The 20,179-nt window shown below is 44.1% G+C and overlaps 1 protein-coding gene across 1 annotated transcript; it reads left to right on the forward strand.

Moving 5' to 3' along the window:
• Positions 1–5,303: 5,303 nt before the first annotated feature.
• Positions 5,304–7,256, forward strand: LOC120243239 (probable ATP-dependent RNA helicase DDX43). Its single transcript, XM_039249322.1, is given in 3 exon segments — positions 5,304–6,540; positions 6,543–6,953; positions 6,956–7,256. Coding segments are annotated over 3 exon segments (1,788 nt in total). The 3' UTR covers positions 7,096–7,256.
• The last annotated feature ends 12,923 nt before the right edge of the window (positions 7,257–20,179 follow it).

Raw genomic sequence — 20,179 nt, forward strand, 5'->3', positions numbered from 1 at the left:
AGCAATTTGTTCTGACATGAATAGAGACACATTCTGGGCATGGGTTTGCATTTCCTGCCAAGCCACTATCTGAGAGTATACATGAGATCCCACATAACATCATAAGATCAGGATAAACATTTTACAGAAAGGGAGGTACAAGACTGGATCCATCACCATGGAACATATTGGTTATATCACATGCTGGGCAGTCTCTAAAAGCTGACAGGATAGTAGAGCTTTGGGGTGGCTTGTTGAAGAAACAGCTGAAGCTCCAGGTCAGAGGTGATACTTCAAAGATGAAGTGTCATACTCTAGGATGCAATATACACCTTGAATCAAAGACCTTTATATGATGCTATGTCCCAAATTGGAAGAATTCATGGATCCATGGACTAAGAAGGATAGAGGCCCTGCTTATGATTATTCTCAATGGCCCACATAAAAAATTTGTGCTTTTTGTGCCTACAGTTCTGGGTTTTGCAAGTTTAAAAGTCCCCATCTCCAAAGTGGGAACATTTCTGTCTACCAGGGGACTCAGCAAGAAACTTTAAGCTATAACTTTAGCTGCCACCTGACACTTCAAGCTCCTTTTGTTCAGGGATCAGCAGGCAAGAAGTCACCATCTTGACAAGAATGACTGACCCTAATTATTATGGGAGGTAGAGCTGCTATTACACAACAGAGACAGGGAGACAGGTAATTCCTTGGGCACCTCTTTTGTATTCCCTTCCTTAACTGTGATGGTAAATGGACAAGTGCAGCAATCCCAGCCTGAAAGGGCAATGTGAATAGGGCTCAGACCCTCAGGCTTGAGGGTCCAGTTTATGCCAACAGCATGAAGCCAGCAAAGATGCTAACTGAAGATGTGAGGACATCTCAACAGCCACAAAAGATAATGACGGAAGGAGAAAATGCATAGAGGATGAGCCTCTGAGAGCAGTTGCAGCAGTGGGAGCTGTAATTTGTTCCATTAATTTTCCTTCTGAACTTTAATTTGTCTCATTAATCTTCCACTTGTAAGTCTCCCCCAGGGAGAGAGGCCCATGAGAACTGAGGCAAATTTAACAGCATTTGCCAACAAAGTACTTCCCTGAAGTCCTTACCACATTCTGATGACATGGGTGGGGTTCTCAAAATGAGTTAGGATATAGAGAGCTTTATCATTTCATTATCTTGGATATGGCTACTTAGAATTTCATGTGCTTCTCATTAATGCTCTGATGGTCAATTTGATGTGTCACCTTGACTAGGTTAAGGGATGCCCAAAGAGCTGAGGGTGTCTGGAGGGTGTTTCTGGAAGAGATTAGCACTTGAGACCATAGACTGAATAAAGGATATTGCTCTCACCCATGTGGTGGGCATCATCTAATCCTTTGAGGACCGAGTAGAACAAAAAGGTGGAGGAAGGGTGTATTTTCTCTCTGTGCCAGTGGGGACATCCATCTTCTCCTGCCCTCAGGGAGCTGTGCTTCCAGTTTTTGGGTCTTTGGACTCAGATTAGGCCTTAAGTCATTGTCTCAGGTCTTTGAGTTTGGACTAGAATTGCACCATGACTTTCTTGGGCCTCCAACTTGCGGATAGCAGGTCGTGGGATTTCTGAGCTTCCATAATGCCATGAGCCAATTCCTTATGATGAATATTTCACACACTTTCTCTCTACATATATAAATATCCATTGGTTCTGCTTCTCTGGAGAACCCTGACTAATATATTTTCCATTCCCCATTGGACTCTCAGCTCTCATTACCCCTTCCACTCCCATTCCATTCAGAGATACAAAGATTTCAACCACTTTCAAACAATCAACAGGTACTTTATGAACAGCTTTGTTCAGCTCTGCACCAGGCCTTATGGAACCCACTGCAACAGTGTACTTCTTCCACCCCCTCCCTCCCTGCTAGATTGCAAATTCCACCGGATCATGGACTGTGTCTAGTATTCCCAGTCCTGAGACCAAAACCTGGCACTTTCTAGGTGTTCTATATATTATTTTTCAAATAAATGAAGGACATTTATTTTTTAAATAAAGAAATGGCCCTCAAGAAGCCTGCTGCTTAGTGCAGGATGGGGCTGGGGGGAAAAATGAGGAAGACAAGAACTTAAATCCGAAAAATAATTAAGCTCCATAAATCTTCTGGGTATAATTGGCTGCTAAATGAGTACTGTGGCACTAAATTGATATTTTACGAGGTTGGAGAAGGAAAGGCTTCATACAGAAAATAGGATTTCTTCTAGGCCTTGAAAAGTACATAATGTCTACACAACTGAGAATGTTTGGAACTAAAAGGGATTTATTCATTCAACACATAAGTACTGGGTATTTACTTGGTGCTTGATGCAGTGAACAAAAGAGATAAAAACAATCCCTGTCCTCATGGAGCTTCCACTATTATAGACAGAGACAAACGATAAGTAAATAAGTGAGTTCGTGGTATATTAGCAGGTGTAGGGAGCTTTGGGGAAGAAAAAAAATCAAAGAAGGATGACACAGAGGGTCAGCATGATGAGGATGGGTGCAATGACTAGTTCCCAAGAAGTGAGATAAGGAACCATGCAGATCTTTCAGGAAGAGCATGCAGGCAGAAGGAACACAAGGTACAAGGGCTCTGAGGTAGGTATATGCCTGGTCTATGTGGCTGGCTCAGAGTGAACTAGAGCAAAACTAATACGTGGTTGGGTTTAAACTTTTTATTTTATTCTGAGTGAGAGGGAGAAGCATTGGAAGGTATATTAGTTTCATTTTGCTGTGTAGCAAATTACCACAAACGTAGTGGCTTGAAACAGCATAAATTTATTATCTCATCCTTTCCAAAGGTCAGGATTCTGGCATGTTTTCAGTGGGTCCTCTACTCAAGGTCTCACTAGGTTGAATCAAGGTGTCAGCTGGAGTTGCAATCTCATCTGAGGTTTTGGGATCCTTTTTCAAGTTCACTGATTACTGGCATAAATCAGTTCCTTATAGTTCTAGAACTGAGATCCCTGCTTTCTTGTTACCTATTAGCCTGGAGTCATTCTCAGCTCCCAGAGGCCATTTCCCATTCCTTGCCACATGGCCTTCACCACAGCATGGCTGTTTTTGAGGGCATTTCTGCTGCTTTGACTTCCTCTATCTCTACCTCTGGACCTTCTTTTTCTTTTTTAAATAGTTTATTATCAAGTTGGTTTCCATATAACACCCAGTGCTCATCCCCACAAGTGCCCTCCTCCATGCCCATCACCCTCCTTCCCTCCCCCCACCACCATCAGCCCTCAGTTTGTTCTTGGCATTCAAGAGTTTCTCATGGTTTGCCTCCCTCTCTCCCCCCCACTATTTTTCCCCTTCTTCTCCCCCATGGTCCTCCATTAAGTTCCTCCTAATCCACCTATACGTGTAAACATATGGTATCTGTCCTTCTCTGCCTGACCTATTTCGCTCAGCATAACACCCTCAAGTTCCATCCATTTTGCTACACATGGCCAGATTTCATTCTTTCTCATTGCCATGTAGTATTCCATGGTATAGATAAACCACATCTTCTTGATCCATTCGTCAGTTGATGGACACTTAGGCTCTTTCCATGTTTTGGCTATTGTTGAGAGTGCTGCTATGAACATTGGGGTACATGTACCTTATGCATCAGCACTCCTGTATCTCTTGGGTAAATTCCTAGCAGTGCTATTGCTGGGTCATAGAGGAGTTCTATTGTTAATTTTTTGAGGAACCTCCACACTGTTTTTGGACCTTCTTTTAAAAGGGCCCACCTGATTAAACTGGGTACACCTACAGCAGGGGCAGGAATGTTGGGACCATTTTAGAATCCTGCTTACCTCAGAGGGCTTGAGCAGAAGAAAGGCAGGGTCTGACTTTAGTTTTGGCAGGATTGCACTGGTGCACTGGTGAGAATAGATGGAGGGAGATAAATAGACACTAGATGGCCAGCTAGGAGGCCATAATGAGATATTGGGATGGAGAGGGCTGAGAGTGTGTTGAGACTTACATGGCCAGGGAATGCCTAGAAGCCTAGAAGGAGATTCTAGACATTTTCTTGATGACAAAAGGCACCATGGTAGCATTCTGAGTTGGGGACAAGTGTAACTTTAGATTCACCCATGCATAATTGCTCAGAGGCTCCTTGCGTCATCCTATGTAGAAAGATTTGCTTATAGTAAAAGCACAGTGATTACCAAGGAGCAAGAGGTGCAGCAGAGGTGAGTCAACATGCCTGGTTTGCTGAGGATGCTGCAGCCAGGTGTCACTTGAGATCCCCAAGAAATCCTCAAGCTCTGACTCAGGCCAATATCTCCATTCCCCTCTTGTCCATTCCCTTCTTTCCTCCTATCAGGGAAGATGTCTCATAGGGTCCCACAAGGTGGAAGGCAGAAGCAGTCTGAAAAGTGCGGCAGGGATGTGCCTGTGAATATCTACTAATCTGAGACTTGTTCCCTTTCCAGGAGGGAGAAGGAAAGAGAACAAGGTAGCATATTTGAGGCAGGATTGCTGAGGGCCAATGTGGACATTGATGTGAAAACATCTACCCCAGAGCAGGGCATAGAGTCGGTCCTTGATCCAGTGATGTTTACTGTGCTTCTGGTGACTAACATGCCATCCTTGTCTCAAGGAGTTTAGTTTTGTTGAACACAAGTTTTCAAATAGCCTGTGTGCTATTGCAAACACATGTGTGTATGCATGCGTGTGTGTGTGTGTGTGTGTGTGTGCGTGTGCGTGTGTGTGTGTGTGTGTGTGTGTGTGTGTATTCTAAGGTCAGGCTGTCTGGGTTGAGATCCTAGCTCCAGCACTTAATTGCATGATGTTATGCAAATCACTGACCCCTGTGTGCCTTGCTTTCCTCTTTGTAAATGAGGTGATAATAGTAGCTGCCTCAGAGAATTAGTGTAAGGGTTGCTTTAATGGCATGAATTAACATTAGAACAGCACCTGGAATACAGGTATGCTACGTAAGTGCTTGATACATAAAACATGTAAATCTTAAAATCTCCAATGAGGTCTCTTCGTCTTGTGGTGTTCTTTCTCAATTCTTGCAACCACCTTGCACTGGGTGTGGATGGAGCTGAAGGGCTCACCTTTATGTGAATGTGAATGAAGGAGACAGGGGGCGGGGAGCGGGGAGGGGTTGGTGGCTACCGGAGCTCAGCCCAGAGCCAGGCTGACTGGCCTGCATGTGTCTTCCAAGCTCCACCCCAGACTACGGAGGCCTAGTTTCTGGGGACTGGAACTGGGAATGAGCTTTCAAAGCATCCTCGAGAGAGTATCACGATGGCACAGAGGTGTGCGGCAGACCTCACCAGGATCGACGTCGGACGCACTAGATCGTCAAAGAACTATGTCGCGGCAAGAAGCAAACGCCAACGCCTCCTCGTGGGTCGTTGCGTCCCGACGAAGCTGGGCAGTGTCCCGGGCTCCAGAAAGAAGGCCTATGGAGGATCCAAATCGAAGAGGTCAGGGAGTGCCTAAGAGCGGCGGAGGAAGCGGCTGGAGGTATCCATCTGGGCTCCCGCAGGCAGTGGCGGCTGGTGCCCGCAAACCGCCGCTCTGCTTTGGGGTAAAGTCCGTGTGGGTCGGCGCTGTGATCGGTCGTGGTGGGTCAAAAATACAAGAGATACAGAGTATAACGAACACAAAAATACAGATAATAAAAGGTTATCCAGAAGCGGAGGTCAGAATATTTGGTACCAGGGGAATGAAGACCAAGGCCAAAACAGCAATAGATAATGTTGTTAAACAACAAGAAAATTACAATCCCAAACCCAAAATTGATTTACCTGCAATTAAGAAAAACTTTTACATAGAGTCAGAAACAACAAGTTCAATGACACAAGAGCAAGTGGCTATTTGGAGGAAAGAAAATTATAATGTGAAAAATGATCAGAAGCATCAGATACCAAATCCTACATGTACTTTTGAGGAGGCCTTTAAACATTACCCAGATGTCATGGACAACATTAAAAAGGCAGGATTCAGGAAGCTGACACCTATCCAGTCACAGTCCTGGCCAATAGTGCTGCAAGGAATAGATCTTATAGGAGTATCTCAGACTGGAACTGGGAAGACATTGTCATATTTAATGCCTGGATTCATCCATCTGGATTTGCAACCAGTAATTAAAGAAAAAAGGAACAGACTGGGGATGTTAGTCCTTACACCCACTAGGGAATTGGCTCTTCAAGTTCAAACGGAATGTTCTAAGTATTCATCTAAAGGCCTTAAAAGTGTTTGTATATATGGTGGAGGAGATAGAAATGATCAAATACAGGCACTGAAAAAAGGAGTCGATATTATCATTGCAACTCCTGGAAGACTAAATGATCTGCAGATGAATAACTTTGTCGACCTGAGAAGCATTACTTACTTGGTGTTAGACGAAGCTGACAAGATGTTAGATATGGGGTTTGAGCCCCAGATAATGAAGATTTTATTAGACGTGCGCCCAGACAGGCAGACAATTATGACCAGTGCAACGTGGCCATATGCTGTCCGTCGACTTGCAGAGTCTTATTTGAAAGATCCTATGATTGTTTACGTTGGTACTTTGGACCTAGTTGCTGTAAGTACAGTGAAACAAAAATAATTGTCACCACAGAAGAAGAAAAGAGATCTCATGTACAAGATTTTATAGAAAGCATGTCTCAGAAAGAGAAAGTCATTGTCTTTGTTAGCAGAAAAGCTGTTGCCGATCACTTAACGAGTGACCTGATTCTGCAACATATATCAGTGGAGTCCCTACATGGCAACAGAGAACAAAAAGATAGGGAAAGAGCATTAGAAAACTTTAAAACAGGTAAAGTAAGAATACTGATCGCCACAGATCTAGGATCTCGAGGTCTTGATATTCATGACGTCACACACGTTTATAATTACGACTTCCCCCGGAACATTGAAGAACACGTACATAGAGTAGGCCGGACTGGAAGAGCAGGGAAAACTGGAACATCCATTACTCTCATCACAAGAAATGATTGGAGTATTGCTGGCGAGTTAATATTCTAGAAAGAACACGCCAGAGCATCCCAGATGAACTTAGAGCAATGGCTGAACGATATAAAGCAAATAGACTGAGAGGAGAAAGAGAAAAATGGGGGAAAACCCAAGGAAAATACAAAACGTGTTATTACTAATGCCCTTGTTAAAGTACCAGCTTACTTACAAAGAAGATTTCAAGACCTTAGAAACTTTCGGATATGTGGAAATACTGCAAACATACTGGTTGTATGAAGAGATGACTGATTCTAAAATAATAGTGTTAAATAAGATAGAATTCAGTATTTTATACCTTTAATAAAATCAAACATTTAAACTTAAAAAAAAAAATAAAAGCATCCTCGAGAGATTTTTAATATCTTACTAGCTATGGTATTTACTGATAGTATTGATTTGTCTTTTCTGCCTGTGTTTAATTTTCACTTTTGTCTGTGGAGAGTGAGTGCGTATGTGTGTGAGGTAATCCTTTGTCATCCACCTGCTCTCACAGAGCTATGGTAACAACTGGTTTGGGTGTGGGCTTTTGTACCAAAGCTCATTCCATTGTCAGTTTGGTGAATAAAGCTCATATTTGTTTCTGTGCTGCTGTTAAGACATAGAGACCTTTCTTGTTTTTTCATTCTCTCTCTCAAATGCGGGCATGAGCACTTTCTGACCATTTCCTACATACTCTTCTGAGTCAGGTATATATATTTGACAACCAGCAGTGCTGATAATAACTGATCCAGGAGGCTAGAGCAGGGAGTAGAAAGACAAAATCTTGACTTGGTTTGAGGAGAGCAGGAGAGCTTTTGAGAAGTGGAGAAAGAAAAGCCCTTCCTCAGAGCCCTCCCCCAGCCTCCTGGCACTGCTAAGGGGACAGTCAAGTTGAATAATTTAGAATCGCATCTTTAGTGGGCCGTTAATCTCCACCCCCACACCCCTCAGAACAGAATGGATAGCTCAGAACAGAGCTATCTTTCTGACCCTCCCCGATTGTTTTGTTATGGCTAATGGGCTGATTTCCAGTTATATAACCTCTTCTCAGGTCAATGAAATCTCATTATTCCACAGTGTGGTGCACTTCAGGTCTGGGTTCACATTGAGCTACCTGAGAGGAGCTGGGAACGTGCTGTTTCTCATCATTTCCACCCAGCAAGAGAACTGGTGAGAAAGAGCTACACCCAAGCCAATTATGGTGGGGTCCTTGGGGGCTGTTATATAATCTTCCTGAGACAGTGGAATGGAGTGGGCCTTGAGTTCCCGGGGGCACACTGGCTGAGATGGCATCTTTTCCATACTCCACGTTTTGGGTAAGTAAGTTCTCTTTCAAACCCAGAGGATTTTGAGGTATTTGTATGTGGCTGAGTGAAGCAGGGGTCTTCTAAACTGACTTCAGATTTTCTTGCCTACAAATAAACAAAATAAGAAAATGAACAAAAATAGAGAGAGGTCTTTCTTCCAGGTCTGGTAATTGGCTGTGTTTTAGGTCCTAAATGAGCCCTGATCCAGGCAAATCAGGTCACCAACACCATAATCTTTTAATCTAAATATGAAAACCCTGACCCCCAGGACAGGTACACAGCTTCATTGGGATGCAGAAGCTTTGGTGAGATGTCTAGGCCTGGTGGCCTCTGAGGCAATTAGGGTGGCTGTATGGCATGGTAGGGGACAGTATGTAGGACATTGGGGTCAGCAGAACTGGTTTGATTCTGCTCTGCCTCTTACCAGTCATGTGATCTTGGACAAGTCACTTTATCAGTCAGGAAAACAGAAGCCACTCTTACTTTTTCAACAGAGAGTATTTAATTATATAGGAAGAGCTAAAGTGACAAACAGCATGGGGGAGCTTGGGGACCCACAGCAGGAAGCTGCTGCCCCCCTGGAACCCAGGGAGGGGGTACATCTTATCAGAGTTCAGAAGCCAGGACTGTCCCCAGGAGCTGGGACCATGGAGGGAGGAATGTCAGGGGGGAGCTAGAGTCATGGGGGAGACAAAGAATTGCTGGAGATGCCATTCATTGAAGAGAGGGATGAGAAGAAGTACCCAGGGTTTTCCCTTCCTCTCACCCTCCAATCTTGTACCAGTGCCCCCACTGGGTGAGTCTGCTGCAGGGCAAAGGAGCTTGGGAAATGAGTCTTCTGTGATACAGAACAAAACAGGGAAAGCGCAGGGAAGGGATCAAAGAACAAATAGGTGCATGGCTTGTATAGCCACTAATGTCTTTAAATAAATTGTACTAATGATTAATCACTAACTACTGCCATTGCTGGGGCTCAGGCATGGAGGCCGATGGATACTCTCAGTTGTCTGGGAGGGGAAGGAAATGCAGTGTTTGCCCACATAGGTACCTCCTATGCATATAGTACCTCCACCCTCTGTCCACTTAGCAGAAAGAAGAGCCCCAAGTGGCTGAGGGTGGGCTCAACTTCCAACTGAATGTAGCTCAGACTGTGTTCTCTGTGGGAAGCCTTGCTTCCAATGTACTCTCTTAGTTTGGGTTCCTCCAAAAACCAACCTTGGGACAGAGACCTGGTGCAAGTAGTTTATTTCAAAGGTGATCTCAGGAAACAGGAGTGAGGACATGGGGAAGGGAGACAAGCAAGGGGAAAAAGCCAGTAAAGGATGAATTAATGGGCAGATTACTATGGGCCGTTGGGTTTGGTCCTGCTAGAGATTTTCTCACAAATTGTATGTAATACACTTAAGAATCATCATCCTACTAATGGACAGGGAGACTAGGACTTTATTCCTGTCCATCACTGGCAGACAGTTTCTACCTGGAGAGTAACTTTTCCTTGTCTTCTAGGCTATCTGTGGTGGAGCAAGCTCCCTCAATGCTGGAGAAAGTCCTTCAGCAGAGAAGAAGCTTACAGGATGCTGGGACCTGCCTGCTGCACCTGTGGGGGAATTCAGGTAGGCCACGGGAGGCATGGCATGAGCACCGTGTGTCAAAGGAAGTAAAAAAAAATCCCTAAAGTGTGTTGTTAGGTAGTAAGAGGGGTCATTGTCACCTTTGCCTCTTGGCTCTGGGACCTGGATTATCTGACTTTAGGGGAAATAACACCATATATTGGCCACTTGATCCTATAGGATAGTATCCCAACCTTACAGAGTGCAAGGCCCCAGTAAGCATCATGGAAAGGGGACTGTCCTACTAAATCTGTGGTCATAGATGAATACAGCCACTGCAAAACCTTGGTTAGATAGGAAGTGAAGGGTCAGGGGGCATGGAAAAAAATACCCTGACCTCTTTCCTTCATTTCTTCCCTCTCCAATCTCCTACTAGTGCCTCTCATTGGCCGAGCCCAACTGGAAGCAGAAGAAAAGCCTGCTTGCATAATGCAGTCCACAGGGGTCTGTTTTCTAAAGGACAGGATAGAGCAAAGAGAGCCAGGGGATGGGGCAGAGAGGTGGCAATGAGACCACAGTCTGACTGATTGCTTCCAGAATGCCTGCCCCCTTTCCATCCAATCTCACAGTCATCATCTTTGTTCCAGTGTCATTATTCCATCTCTTAACTATTGGGACAAACTCCTAGTACATCTCCCTACCTCCAGTCCACCAAAACTAATGCCTGTGACACAGACTGAGTCCTACCACTCCCCTTTCAGAGAACTCTGGTGTTTCCCATTCTCTACTCATTACTGAAGATGGCCAGATAAAAGGCAATTTGGGGGATAAAAAGATGATTCTGAAATGTCACATCTTATGTCTAAAAAGGAAGATCAGTATTAAGACGCTGGAAGTGGATAGTTTCACCATAAAAGAGGTGTGGTTAAAAAGAATGTCAATTGGACTCTTTAATGTCTTAGCATCATAGTCTAGGCTCTTCTCAGTTAAAATCTTCTTTCCAGACTTGTTTTCCAAGACTAGTGTTCTACTTCATTCTCCCATGTGCCTTGAGTCCCAGCCCTGACATCACTGGACTGCACCATCTATGCTGAGAATTCTATACTTTTGCTCTTGCTATTCCTCCAGCCCAGAAAGCCCCTCCCCATCTGGCCTTGGTGGATGGTTTGATCAACTGCCCATGGTCAGTTCAGTCAGTACAGCAGGCTTCTTGGCCCTCATACTCAGAGTGTGGTACTTAGACTGGCAGTGTAGCAGTACCTGGGAACTTGTTAGGTATGTAACTCTCAGGGTCACCATACCTAGAATAGAATCAGAACCTGCACTTGGACCAAATCCCCAGGTGATTCCCAGGCACTTCATGGTCTGAGAAGCAACAGATGTTGCATGAGCAACCTAAGTGGGGCTTGTAGCTTGAGCAAAGCGGTTGGTTCCTTTCCTGGTCTTTTTAGAATAAAGGTTAGGGGCCTCAGTTTTTAGTTAGTTGTAAACCACTTGTATTTGTAGCTCTGAAGTTATAAGGGAGGGGGGCTAACAAAATGGTTAAGAGAATGAACGTTTGCATGATACAGCTATGGGTTAAAATTTCAGCTCTCCCACTTACTAGCCTGGAGTTTAATAAAGGCAGTTAATGTTTCTCAGCCTTCACTTTCCAAAATGTAATGTATTAATGATACCAGAGCACTGGAGCAAGGATCAAATGAAATCAGATGTATCCATTGTTTAATAAATGTTAACTGTATTTGTTATTGCAAACCCGTGAAGCAAAGTCACTAGGCAAGAAACCCTTGTGTGGGAAGGTCTTGGCCATTTAACTAGTGGTGGGAGGGATAGGTCTTTGGTTATATACTAGGAGCCTAGGGACCTCAGAGTGACAAATCAGAGAAAACAAAGCTGCATCCAAGGTAAGTTTAGTCTACGTGGCTGAACAGATGCTCCCCCAGTGGAACAATGTCTGCAAGCACTATCTGGAAGGTAGGAGGTATCCTGGTGGGCTCCCTGGAGGTAGGGTTATGGGAATTGGTGACCCCTCCTCTTATGATATAAAGTCAGCTGTAACTGATTACACTGGACTAGAAAGGAGATGCGTCACCATCTTCCTGCATGGCTTATCTCAAACAACTGTTACCATCTAATATCTTACTAGTACTCTACTACTTACAAAACACTCATTTCCATCATCCCTTTTAACTTGGTACGTGACAGGGTTTAGCATGCTATTCAAGTTTCCCATGACTGCCCACTTCTGCTGATTCACACAGGAAAAATAATCTAGTCCAGGGCAAAAAACAAACCTTTAGCTTGCTTATCTCCCTAGATTTTTTGAGTAAGAAATAGAAGGACTTGAGGGCTCATCAGGTGTCTTCCTCCCTCCTTCCTGTTGAAGGCTGTGACTTTGGAAAAGAGAAGAAGCCTTGGGACAGGAGCAGCTTGCTTTGGGGAGGATTTTCAGGGCATGGAATCGATGGACTTAACATATCAGAATGACGGATTGCTTGCATGGATGGAGTGAAATCTCAGGAAGTGTGGGGTTTGGGCCTGGATGTTTGCCAAAATCATCTTGAAAACTTTAAAGGGGCAGTTGAGACTGTAGAGGAAAATGCCCAGAGAAAAATGGAAAGCCCAGTATGATCAATGGCACATGGAAGCAGTTGACTAATTTTCGAATGAAAACAAGAAGCAAGGGGCTGGGAACATTGTTGTAGATTCTAGACCCAGTTGCACAGGTTGTGGGCCACAAACTGAACTTGAATGTTAATGCAAGAAGGGAAATATGTACCCAGATTTATTTTCCTCATCTTGCAGATTTATGTCAAACTGAGGACTGTCACTATTGCTGAGAGGATTCGGCCCAGCAGGTATGCTATGTGCCCTGTTCCTGTCCAGGCAGCTCTGCACAGCGGGTAAGTCTTGGCCTCAGGAGTTCAAATCCTGCTCTACCCCTTACTGTCTATGTGACTTTGGACCTGTTCTCTAGGGTTTTTTTTTTAGCGATAGTTTTCTCATCTGTGAAGCAGGAGAAGTCTATCTCATAAGATGATTCAGAGGATTAAGTGAAACGGTATAACTATCTATAGTTAGATAGTACCTGCCTCAAGGAGTTTCCAGTCTAGATGAAGCACTTATTCCTGGAAGATCATTAAATAGTACAGACAATAACCAGTAAGGACTGGGTAGCTTCTTTTTAATTTTAAATTCTGGGTAGAGAATCAGTCCTCATGAACAACCAACTCACTGTTGGATTAATCTCTTGTTTTTAGCTTTTACAGTTATAATCACATAAAACTTAACAACAAAGTTATGTTGACATTAAAGATCTAATTGTTGTGCTGCCTGGTAATTAGGCAGAAATGGTAAGCAATTCACATAAATGACTGTAATTAGTATTAGTTTTACATAGCCAGGCAAAGTTTCTAATTTTCCCTGTTATCCTGTGTAGTTTATTGGTTGTCACTCTCAGCTCCAGCCATTGCTAATACTGCATGTCGGATACCCTGGCTCTCTCCAGCCTCTGGCCCGTGCCTGGACAGCCTCTCCTGCACTTCCCTACCAAGCCCCCGGCATACTGGGAAGTGGTGTGGCAGAGTGGTCAAGTGCTCGGGCTTTGGAGTCAAAATGCCTTCACAACCGACCTCATGACTTAAGCTGGGTGAACTCAGTGAATTGTTTTATCTTTCACTTCCTTAGAATTGCCCATACACAGTTCCTGAGAATGTGCCTAGGTCATGTTGGTTATATGAGCACCTTTATTCATTCATCTCTTCAACAAAGAATTTTAGCATCTGCTATTACAGGTGCTGCTCTATGTGCTGAGAATTAGTATTGAACCAAAGTCCCATGGTTTACATTTTAGAGGAGGGAGGCAGACAGGTAATAGATAGTGAAGTTTATCAGGTGGTGATTGGTCTGATGAGGAAAACAAGGCCTAGTAAGGTATAAGGATGAGGGAGGTTGCTATTTTAGCAGAGAAAATATAGCAGTCAGAATACAGTAGGTGAAACTGTAATAACAAACCACCCCATTATCTCAGGACTTATTTTTTTGTTTTTGCTACATGTCCACTGTGGGACAATAGGAGATTCTTCTCCACATGCTTATCACTTGGGGACCCAGGCTACTGAGTCTATATGTTCTGGACTGTCGATGGTTATTATAGCAGGCTGATGGGGGAATGTGATCACTGATGTCTGGAAGTGAAATTGACTTGACTTCAAGAGCTTGGCAGAGAATGTGGGACCCCACTTGGGCCTGAAAGGAGAGAAACCAGAAATAGTGATATGTAAAGTCATCTCCATTTGCTCCAGATATGTTCTCTGTCTTTTGCTGCCCTGCTGTGTTGTGAGGAATAGGCTTAGGGATCCCCTGGGCTTATACTAATGGGTTGACATGGGATAATTGGATTATAGACCACTGCACTGCCAGCAAAACAGCCCAGAGCAGAGATGGTTAACAAAAGAAAAGGTGCTTTGTCAACCCTGAGGTTATTTCCCCTACCTGTTTTCTCTCCTAGGCTGGCTAAGATAAACAGACATGGTGCCTCCTATCTGATGTTAACAACCACTTGCCCATCTGCCCGGTGCCAGGATTTTGTTTTATATTGACCCAAACCCCAAGCACCACGTAACCTCAACAACCCCTTTTTTCTCCCCTCACGTCTCCAGGTTAATGTTCAATTTCTTTGTCTCTTTGTGCACGCCCATCATGTTTGGAAGCCTTCTGATCTTGATAAATACAGGACAAGGACCCTTATTCGGCACTCTTGTCTTCCTGGACATTAGTCATCTCTCTCCTATTTTTTAATCCTGTGTCCCACCTCTTGCTAGACAATAGAGAACATTAGACCCGGAGTCTATTGCACTGTGTGCTATTGAACCTGAACTCCACAGACTGTATCTTTACAGTTTAGGGCTTCCTTGCCCTCTGACTCCTGGTTGTTTTTGGACAAAAGTATGCAGCTGTAGAGGACCTGAGGATGGGTAAAGGGTAGGTACTTGTTCTTCCTGCTCCACGTTTGGACACGGTTCCAGCAACTCCTCCACCAGCACTGTCATACTCATGGCTGTAGCTCTCAGATGGGCTCTGGTAACACCATTTCCTTGCCTTTTGCTTCAGGACCAGGGATAATGTGGTGGCAGCCTCCTAGCATTGCCAATCCTTAGGACCTCAAAATGTCTTCTTGAGTTCTTCTGTGAATAGTACCTTCAGGAACAGAGCTCTTCAAGGATCATACCTGAGTTGACATTTGGAGTGAAGGAGAAAGTCAAGCAGGTATCTGGGGGAAGATGGTTGAGTAGACAGGGCAGACCTGGGAGAGGAGGTAAGGGTGTGGTGCTGGGCACATTCAAGGACCAGAAACCAGGCAGTGTGGCTGGAGCCAGTGAGAGTGGTGGAGTGGGGGGTGAGGTAGCAGTAGAAGTGGAGAATAGAGAAATGGGGGCCTCTCTGATTATATCATCTTCTTCTGGGCAATGAGAGGGATTTGGGATTTCCTTCTGAGTGACATAGGAAGCCACCAGGGGTTTTTAAGCAGGCGAGTGACATGATCTGGCTTATAGTTTCAAAGGATCACTCTGATTTTTAGGGACAAAATGGAGGTGAGGAGATCTGTTAGGAAGCTAATGTAGCAGTCTCAGAGAGAGGTATGGTGGCTTGGTCCAAGGTGAGAACAGTGGTGGTAGTGACAAAGGGCCCAATAGGGGTAACGTGTTTAAGGAGAGAGAACACAAGATGTGCTGACCAATTGGATGCTGGCATGAGAGAAGAAGAGAACCCTTCTGAGAGGAAAGACTAAAGGGGATGCAGTTTTGCGGAAGGGGAGTGTAGGAATTGAGTGCCCAGTTCCATTCACATTAAGTTAAAGATACCCATTGGACCCTGTTAAGGGAGCTGTTAAGTTAGCAGTTAGAGGGAAGAGGTAAGAGCTAGAAATAAAAATGCGGTGGTTTCTAGTGGCAGGTGGTACTTAAAGTCAAGATATAACTGAGCTTCCTAGGGAGTAAGAGAATAGAGAAGAGGTCTAAGAATCAACTGCGAGGCATTCTACTATTTAAAAATTCAGAAGATAAGGAGGCTCCGGCAAAGGGGATTAGGAAGGAGTGGCTGAATAGGAGAGAAATTAAGTGAGGATGAATAGGAGGGAAATTAAGTGAGGAAAGTATTTCAAGGAGGAGGTGTATTAACTGCATCAAATGCTGCTGATGGACTGAGTTAGATAAACATACTCTTTCAGGTCTTAGATTGACTAAGAAGTCTGTTCTAACTCCTAAGTGGATTTAATAGCCTTCCACTGTGCTCCCACACACCCACTGCTTCCTCTCTGTATTGTAATTACCTTTTGTCATGTCCATCTTCTCCACTGTACACAGGGTTCCTTGAGGGTAGGGATGGTGTCTTACTCATTAACGACACTGAACTTGATGCCATGCACTTAGTAATGTTAGTATTAGTTCACAAAACACATGAATCAATCAAGATGCTCTACATACCAATTCCACCACTGCAACTGACATATTCGTTGTCCAGGGCTCCAAATTTTATTCCCAAGAGTTGAAGTTCCCTATTTTTTTCACCTTGAAGGGGTCTGAATATTTGTTGACTCTTTTAAAGCATTCCCATTAGAGTATTTGATGCTCTGCCAATGTTCCTCCTTGTTTTCATGCTGAGAGGTTCTGGGACTATTTTCACTGGTTGAGCAACTTAGGTACCACGGGATGGTGCTGAAGAAGTATGGAGATATAGATTTATGTATTGTCTGCCTTGGTGGTGACTCACTGAATTCTGAGGGAGAGACAATGAATGGGAAGGCCATGGGGAGAGAGAGAGAGAAGAAGAAGAAGGGAAGCAGGGATGGAGAAGAAGAGGGAAGGAGAGAAGCAAAGTGGAAGGGAGGGGAGGATAGAGAAAGAGAGAGACCCAGGACAAGGGTAGTGGCATGATAAGTATAGAAGAGATGGCCTTGGGGAAATGAGCTCTTCCTCCTTTGGCATCTTGGAAAAGGTCTAGTCTCTTTCATTTTATAAAAGGAAAACTGAGGTCAAGAAGTGAATGACTTATCCAAGACTTTAGAGTTGATGATAAGAGCTGGCCTACACCATATTCTGTATTTCTCTCAATTTGGTGCATGTTCTGTAACATGCTGGTGACTTTGGATATGGGAAGAGTCATCTCCTGCCCCTGGCAAATATCTTCTACTTATCCAATGATACCTGGAACTGCTTTAAAAGACAACTTCTTGGTCAAAAATAAGAGAAGGAAGGTTAACACTGCAAATGATAGGGAGAGAACGGTGACAGGGATACATCTCTGCTGAGGATAAATGATGGTAGTTTCTTAGGGGACAGCCAGGGGTTTGGAGGTACCCTAGTATCTAAGAGGGCAATGAAGGATAAAAGGATAAAAAGAAAGACTAGAAGTATGGGATTCAAACTTAACTGGGATGAGTGAGAGAGAAGGAAGTAAATCTAGCTATCTAACCCTGAGCATCAACAGAACCATCTCATAATGAAGTGACTTGACTGAGCACACTTAAGAAGATGGAAGAAAGAGAGAGGCTCTGTTCTCATCTGACTAGTGAGAGAGTGAGGTCTGAATCCTGATTCAACTCCTGCTAGAGACAAATGATCTCCAAGGAAGGCTCAGTTTAGTGCTTATGTGTGAGCTTAAGTGAGAGCTGAAGTGTGACCAACTAGGATCTATGTTGGGACATTTTCCTCTGGTGACTGCTTGAATGTCCTCCTGAGCAGTGTCCATCCTGCCCTCTTGGCCACTGGGCAGGGTGTGCGTGTGTGTTTGAGGGGCTTCCAGGCCTTGTTCAGATCTGCAGAACTGGGTTATCCTGGGGTTCAGCAGTGAGCTTGGTCCTTAGGCCCATGAGATGAGAGTTCCAGGGTTTGCATTAGTTTGGGGTCTTTGCCAGACTCTGTCTCACCTAGCTCTTTCTAACAGTGCTAATTTCTAAGCCCAATGATTTCTACAAAGAACCTGGCAGCCTCACCTCCCTTCTCAGTGAAGGTTTAATAGCAGAGTGCTAAAACAGGTCTTGTTGCTAAGCCTTCATTATTTCCACAATGTATACCACAGGACTCCTACTAACATACCATGAAGCATTGTCCTAATTAAAACTAAATGACTCATGTCAGATTAAATGAGCAGAGTACATTGGGTTAGCCAGGGCTCTGGCTTGCAATTGCATGTTTGTTTACTTGTTAATTGGCCAAGTTCAATCATCTGCAGCAGCCTTTTCTTCTCATCAATATAAATTACTGATGCTTGATCTGCTGGGGAGCCCTGGCCCAGGAGATAGGATACCTGACAATCGGTCCCACTGTGCTATCTTGTAAATCTGTTAAACCATCCTGTGCTGAGTTTCTCCTGGAGCGAAGAAAGCATGATCTTCACCACCTACCTGCTTCTTGTGGATGCTGTAACACCACTGTAAATTGGGGACATCCGAAGAGTTCCTAAGTGTGCTCCCCTCTGGAAGAGCTTTGGTCCAAAGTTAAGGACCTTCTAGGTTCAGGAGTCTAGCAGGGCTTTGAAGGCCAATATATTAGTGAAGATTCTACCAGAGAAACAGAACTGATAGAATATATGATACAGTCATATATATAGTATATGTGTATAGCAGCGTATATGTGTGTACATATGTGTGTGTGTGTTTCAAGAGATTTAGTGCAAGGGAGTGGCTTATACAATTGTAAGGGCTGGTTAGGCCAATCTGAAATCCATAGGGCAGCCATCAGGAAGGCAGACTGAAAACTCTCGGTAGGAGCTGAAGTTGCAGCCCACAGGCAGGGTTTCTTCTTCCTTAGGGAAACCTCAGTTCTACTTGAAAGGTCTTTCAGCTGATTGGATCAGACCACCTCAATTATTGAGGATATTGTCCTTAAAGTCAACTGGTTGTAGATGTTAATCATACCTACAAAATACCTTCATGGAAACACCTAGGTTAGGGTTTGGTTGAATAACTAGCTACTAGAGCCTAGTGAAGTTGACGCATAAAAGTGACCATTGCATCTAGAATCTGGAAGTGGCCATCCAATTTAGCAAATATTGCTTTTGCTTTGTTCAGTAGGATAGAAAATACTATTATGACCTTGGGTTCTGTTCAAACATTTGGAGAGATCCTCTTCCAAATATTTCATTCATTCACACTTCCATCAGACATTATTTGGAGCCTTTGTACTGAGCTAGGAGCTAGAGACACATGTATAAATGGGTGGTGGTTAGTCTGTGCCACAGTGGAGTTACTGTATTGTGGGTGAAATGAGCATATACACAGAGGACAACATGGTGAATATGACAAGAGACATATGCATGTGGCTTTAAGAAGCTCACCAAGGGAAGTCATAGGGGGTTTCTAGGAGGAGGTAATGCCATGAATGTGGAAGATAGGGGAAGGGGAAGAAAGAGGGATGTATGTGTAGAGGGGCCATCCCAAGCAGAGAGGGAACAAAGCTAAGCAAAGCACAAAGGTGAGGGGTGTCACAGATCTGTAAGGGACTATAAGCAGCTCTGTTGTTCAGGAGTGAGGATAATGAAGTGGTGGATATTGGTGAAGCTGGGAAGATGGCAAAGGCTGCATTCTGAAGAGCCTCATGGAGGAGTTTGGACTTATACGGCAGGGACAGTATTATCCCCTCTGCATTTTAAAGGGCCTCCTGGAATCTGTGGGAAGGACGGGATTAATGTGGACAAAACTAGGGAGAGGAAAGCCCATTAAAGGCTAGCAATACTGAAGGTCAGGACCACAGCAATTATTTAAGATTTGGAAAGAAGGCATCCAGAAATACTTAGGAGGTGAACTCCATAGAACTAGGTGGTTGGTTGGTCTGTGGGTGTGTAAGGAGAAGTAAGAAGTAGAAGATGGAGCTATTGTTTCACATAGAGAACAAAGGGGGAGGCAAAGATTTATAGGAAAAGATGATGAGCTCAGTTGGGATATTGAGTTTGAGGTGTCAGGGTGACACACAGCTGCCAGTTATTAGCTTGACATGTGGCTGTAGGGTTCAAGGAAGTGTTCTGGGTTTGGTATTTGCGATAGTAGGTGTTTTGGAGCCATTGGAAATAGGTAGTAGTACAAAGCATGCAGTAGATAAGATTATCCAGAAACAGATCCCTGAGACAGATATTGTCTCCAATTCACAGACAGAAAACTGGGTGAAGGCTCCTAGTTTTGTGAAAAAAGGCAAACACCAGTGGGAAGTGCGTTTGCCATGTGCAAATGCCAGTGGGAAGTGTACTTGCCACATCATTTCCCCCTACTTGTGAATGAATCCTATTAGGTTAGTACTTTCTACAGAGATGCAGCCTTCTCTCACACGGGAGGGGACTAAGACTCAGGGAGATCACACAGCGCCTGGGTGTCAGTGTGGGCTAGAACACATGCC

The sequence above is a fragment of the Hyaena hyaena genome, unplaced genomic scaffold (genome assembly GCF_003009895.1).
Source record: "Hyaena hyaena isolate Hyena2069 unplaced genomic scaffold, ASM300989v1 scaffold_337, whole genome shotgun sequence".
Classification (NCBI taxonomy): domain Eukaryota; kingdom Metazoa; phylum Chordata; class Mammalia; order Carnivora; family Hyaenidae; genus Hyaena; species Hyaena hyaena.